The 4,264-nt window shown below is 42.2% G+C and overlaps 1 protein-coding gene across 1 annotated transcript; it reads left to right on the top strand.

The window, feature by feature from the left end:
• The first annotated feature begins 385 nt into the window (after nucleotides 1-385).
• On the top strand, nucleotides 386-3,675 carry npm3 (nucleophosmin/nucleoplasmin, 3). Its single transcript, XM_026190105.1, has 5 exons — nucleotides 386-575; nucleotides 777-862; nucleotides 974-1,093; nucleotides 1,168-1,261; nucleotides 2,885-3,675. Exons 1-5 carry the CDS (start codon nucleotides 503-505, stop codon nucleotides 2,998-3,000), a joined length of 489 nt encoding a protein of 162 aa, XP_026045890.1. The 5' UTR covers nucleotides 386-502; the 3' UTR covers nucleotides 3,001-3,675.
• Nucleotides 3,676-4,264: the final 589 nt, after the last annotated feature.

Genomic DNA, 4,264 nt, shown 5'->3' with positions numbered 1-4,264 from the left:
TAAATGGCCTCCACAGTCACCAGATTTCAACAACAGAGCACCTCTGGGATGTGACGGAACATGAGATTCCCATCATGGATGTGCAGCAACTGTGTGGTGCTGTAATGTCAATATGGACAAAAGTCTCTGAGGAAGGTTTCCCCCTGGGTGAATCTATGTCACGAAGACAACTCTGAAGGGACTAAGTTTAAGCAGATATTATTAGCATTAGCAGATAGTATTGTTCACCTGTAATATTCTATATTTCACTGTATTTTACATTAAGTTCAATAGTTTTTAAGTTTATTAGCCACCGCTGTGAATCAGCTCAGGTAAATGAGAAGTTCATCACGTGTTTTACTCAGGCAGCGGCAGCGCCTGATTTCTGTAAAAGGAGGCACGGGCGCGCACTGATGACGTATCAGGCACGCGTGTAGGCTGCGACGTGCTTGTTATTTATCGTGGAGAGCTCATTAGACAGGAAAGCGCCAGCAGAATACTTAACTTTTACCGCTTCTGCAAAATGTCTTTCCACGACGATGAATCCTCGGACGTGGGACCGAGCGGTCAATCCAGGCTGGAGAGCTTCCTGTTCAGTAAGGGCCTGTTAAACAGTCTGTCAGAGATGTTCTGTAGGCGCACACGTGGGTTTCTGCTGTGATGTTCCTACAGAAATTTCTTCCTCCTTGTTTTACTGGGGATTTTGTTTTGGGTTGTTTTGTTTTTTGTTTTTTTGTTTTTGGGGGGGGTTAATAAAATCCGTTGTCATTTAATTGCCGGTCTTACTGTTATTCCAGGTTGCGAGCTGTCCTCCAAAGTACCTTTCTACACTTTCCAAGGAGATGAGGAGGAGGACCTGGAGCACTTCCTTGAACTCAGAACAGTATGTACAGTTTTGTTACCATCATTGGGATTTACCAGCGGCACGAACACACCAGTCAGTCACACTTTAGTCTGTCCGCAACAGTGATGTTCGGTGTTGTGATTGCTGCAGGTTTGCTTGGGTAACGGTGCCAAGGAGGAGAGCAATGTGGTGGAGGTGACAGCCATGAACCACCAAGGAAAGACGATCTCGGTGCCCGTTGCCAACCTTCACATCAAGTGTCTCCCCATGGTGTGTAAACTGAGGCTGATGTGCCACACAGCTGAAGTTTGATCTGTCTTAACTTTGATGCTTTCTGTCGACAGGTGAGTCTGGGAGAGTTTGAGCTGAAAGCCCCAGTCACCATCCGACTCAAGGCCGGCACAGGGCCAGTTTCTGTCAGTGGGCTACACCTTATTGGTAATACTCTACTTTCTTTGTGCTTTAACACTTTAACACTGCCAGTACTGACATTCTAAGAAGCTCACTGACAATATCTCATCTGTTTTCAGCCCCTTCATTGTATTTATATCAAAATGATAGTAATCAGTGAATAATAGGAACTGATCCAGTGCAGGTACTCTGCTTTTCAAACTGAGTTGGCTGACCCAAATAAACATGCAGCAGGAATTTTGTATTTTTATTTGTAGCTGATTATAAAAAAATTGCTCTGCTTGACATTTAAGGAAGTTAATTAGAGTAATGCTTGGCTGTAGTTGATTGGTTGACTTATTGGTCTATATTAGGGATGGGCAACAGTTTTTCGCAGTGTGACGTAATAAATAAAGCAAAGAGCCAGACATTCAAACCTCTGAGTTCCAATATGTCACCCCTAACCCTGAATTACTCTAAACTGCATGAATTTTGGTAGGTATAACATGTAAGAATAATGTCCTTGTTTCAAAAATCAAGAGCTTTCTTCTAGAAAGTTTGGATAAAACAATCTGCTGAAATCCTGTGTCAGCTTTTAATTTTCTATATTTTAAGTGAAGGCGTTGTAATTAATAACTGGGGGGAAATGATTTGCACACAAGTGAAAGCAGTGCCGAACAACATCTATAAATATGGATCCTCATTCTTATTTATTTGCTGGGAGGCAGGGCTTGTTTAGTTTGCCTAAAACTCTTCCCCCCACGAAGATGTTTAACAATTCCTCCGTAACTTTAACAAAGAGTTTTGACCTCTCAGCATGTATCGCTATCGTCATTTGAAGACTGTAACAGTAGTTTCCCTTTTTTTTTGTGTGTGTAGCTACATAATCAGAGACGACCCTCACTAACTTCTGATGCAAACCCATTCATTTTGTTTTATAAGCAGCTCCAGCTTATTCATCGTACTTTTAAAAGAACGTTTACTCAAATTAAGTCCCCCTACCCCGAGACGTTCCCCCTCTCATACAAGAGCCTTCTTCAGTTCTACAAGCTGATTGGGAATCCCAGGTATTTAACCTCCACTGGGGTTATCACCTTGGAGGCGGTCCTGACACTTCTACGTGAACCTGAAAATCAAGCTTAGTTGCCTTCGGCTTAAGTGCTTAACACCTATGATATTTTGAAAAAGATCTTTTGTACCTCACAGCCTTTGAAAAACGACAGTCTAAAGCGGCGGCTTTGGGATCCAAACGCATTTAATTTTCAATACAGATGAATGCTATGAACGTCCTGTATAGTGAAACACCTGGAGTAACCTTGGTGCTCCCTCACCCTGCTAGACAAAAGGTTAAATATGTCTCTGGGCAATAAAACTTTGTAAAAGAAATCTGCAACTTACACCTTACAATTTTATTTCTTCTGCTGTTTCAAGTTAGTGTGTGCGTGAGGGTCAACTGTGAGGGCACATTCAGTAAAGCGACCTTTCTGGCCCTTAAAGAGTTCACCATTTTCTATGTTTTTTTTTTTTGTTTTTATTTTTATTCTTTTGTTCTTTTAATATGAAACAAAATAACAGAACATTTAAGGGCCAAGTCTCGCACACGCAGTCGAGATGGTGGTACCAGGATTCGGTGTAACACGGTGAGCTGACATTTTCTCCTGATCTTCTCAGCCACACAGGTCGAAGACTCCAATTTGTCTGAGGAAGAGGAGGAGGAGGAGGAGGAGGAAGAAGAAGAGGAAGAGCTGCCTGCTATCAAACCAGCAAAGAAGAAGCAGAAGCAATAGGTGGAGGGTTCACCGATGGTTTTGTTTTGTTTTTCTGAAATGGCTCACTCTCTGATGCATTTTAAGAAATAACACTTTTTTTTGTACCAGACGGACACATTTTACAAAGTTCCCACTTCTTCCACACCAGCCGCGAGAACGCTGTGTGTGGTGGCAGCTAATGGTGCAGTCGGAGGAATCACGACTGGCTCTGATGTTCTCGCCTCTCCTCTGTTTCTCACTGCGAGCATTGCAGCAGTGTAACTCGCTTGTAGAAGAACTGTTTTGTTTTGTTTGTTTTTTTTGTTTTTTTTGCTACCCACAGTTTTATACTGTATATAATTCAGTCACCACTGAAGGTAGTGGAAGAGGTGTCTTTTTACCACCAGCGGATCCCGGTATTGTTTAAAAAGGCCGATCTGGTAAAAAAATAAATAAATAAAAACGTTGTCGTCCACTTATCAGACGGGAAAGAAAATGCGTTCCAGCTCAAACCGAGTGGTGCAGACGGATGATGATGTGCACACGTCTTGATTCGTAGGAGTGTCATCCTGCCAGTTGTAATATCAGAATACTGTTTTTCTACGTGATGTTTCAATCCTAAATGTGAAGATTTGTACTTAAAGTCAGAACAAGAAAGCAATTTTGTCCAAATAAATGAGAAATCCCAGCACAATAAATAAAATCCACAGTTTGTCTGTTTGTGGTTTGCTTTCTGTTAGCTCGCAAAATTTGTACAATTTAGGCCAGCGCTGCTTTTTTTTTTTTTTTTGTTGTTCTCCAAAAGTTGATTCTGTTCATCTGGACGTAGCGTTTTCAGTGGGAGAAACCGAAAAGAAGCAGTCGGCTGAGACTGAAGAAGTCACTTGGATGAGTGACAAAACATTTCTCCCACTGAAAACGCTACGTCCAGATTAACAGAATCAACTTTTGGAGCTTTACTTACCTGGATGATTGAGTATGCATCAAGATGTTTGTTTGTTTTTTCTCAAGTGTCTTTGTTAAAGCTCCTGAAACTACAGCCATCTGAAATATTCTTATTTAGCTCAGAGCTGAACCTCTGCTCAAAGTCTTGTCTAGCACATCCTAAAGATTCTCAGTGTGGTCAGCATCTGTGGTCCAGTCTGTGTCTCATGGTTACCGATCCTACTACTACTGCTGCCCGTCACCGCTGCCAAAGGTAGGTCTCCAGAGATTTCTGTCCTGGGCCATTCTTTCCAGCTGTAGCCCATCTTTTTTGCCGGCCCTCGAGGCCTGGAGTTCAACACCTGTGGCGTAAAGCATA

This window comes from Astatotilapia calliptera, chromosome 13 (genome assembly GCF_900246225.1).
Source record: "Astatotilapia calliptera chromosome 13, fAstCal1.2, whole genome shotgun sequence".
NCBI classification, from domain to species: domain Eukaryota; kingdom Metazoa; phylum Chordata; class Actinopteri; order Cichliformes; family Cichlidae; genus Astatotilapia; species Astatotilapia calliptera.
Note: the sequence above shows the minus strand (reverse complement) of the source record. Positions and strands in the feature narration are given on the sequence as shown.

Coding starts and splice junctions, on each gene's coding strand:
- npm3 (XM_026190105.1), top strand. CDS start 503: ATGTCTTTCCACGACGATGAATCCTCGGACGTGGGACCGAGCGGTCAA. Junction 863..973: donor ACTTCCTTGAACTCAGAACA/GTATGTACAGTT, acceptor TGATTGCTGCAG/GTTTGCTTGGGTAACGGTGC. Junction 1,094..1,167: donor ACATCAAGTGTCTCCCCATG/GTGTGTAAACTG, acceptor TTCTGTCGACAG/GTGAGTCTGGGAGAGTTTGA.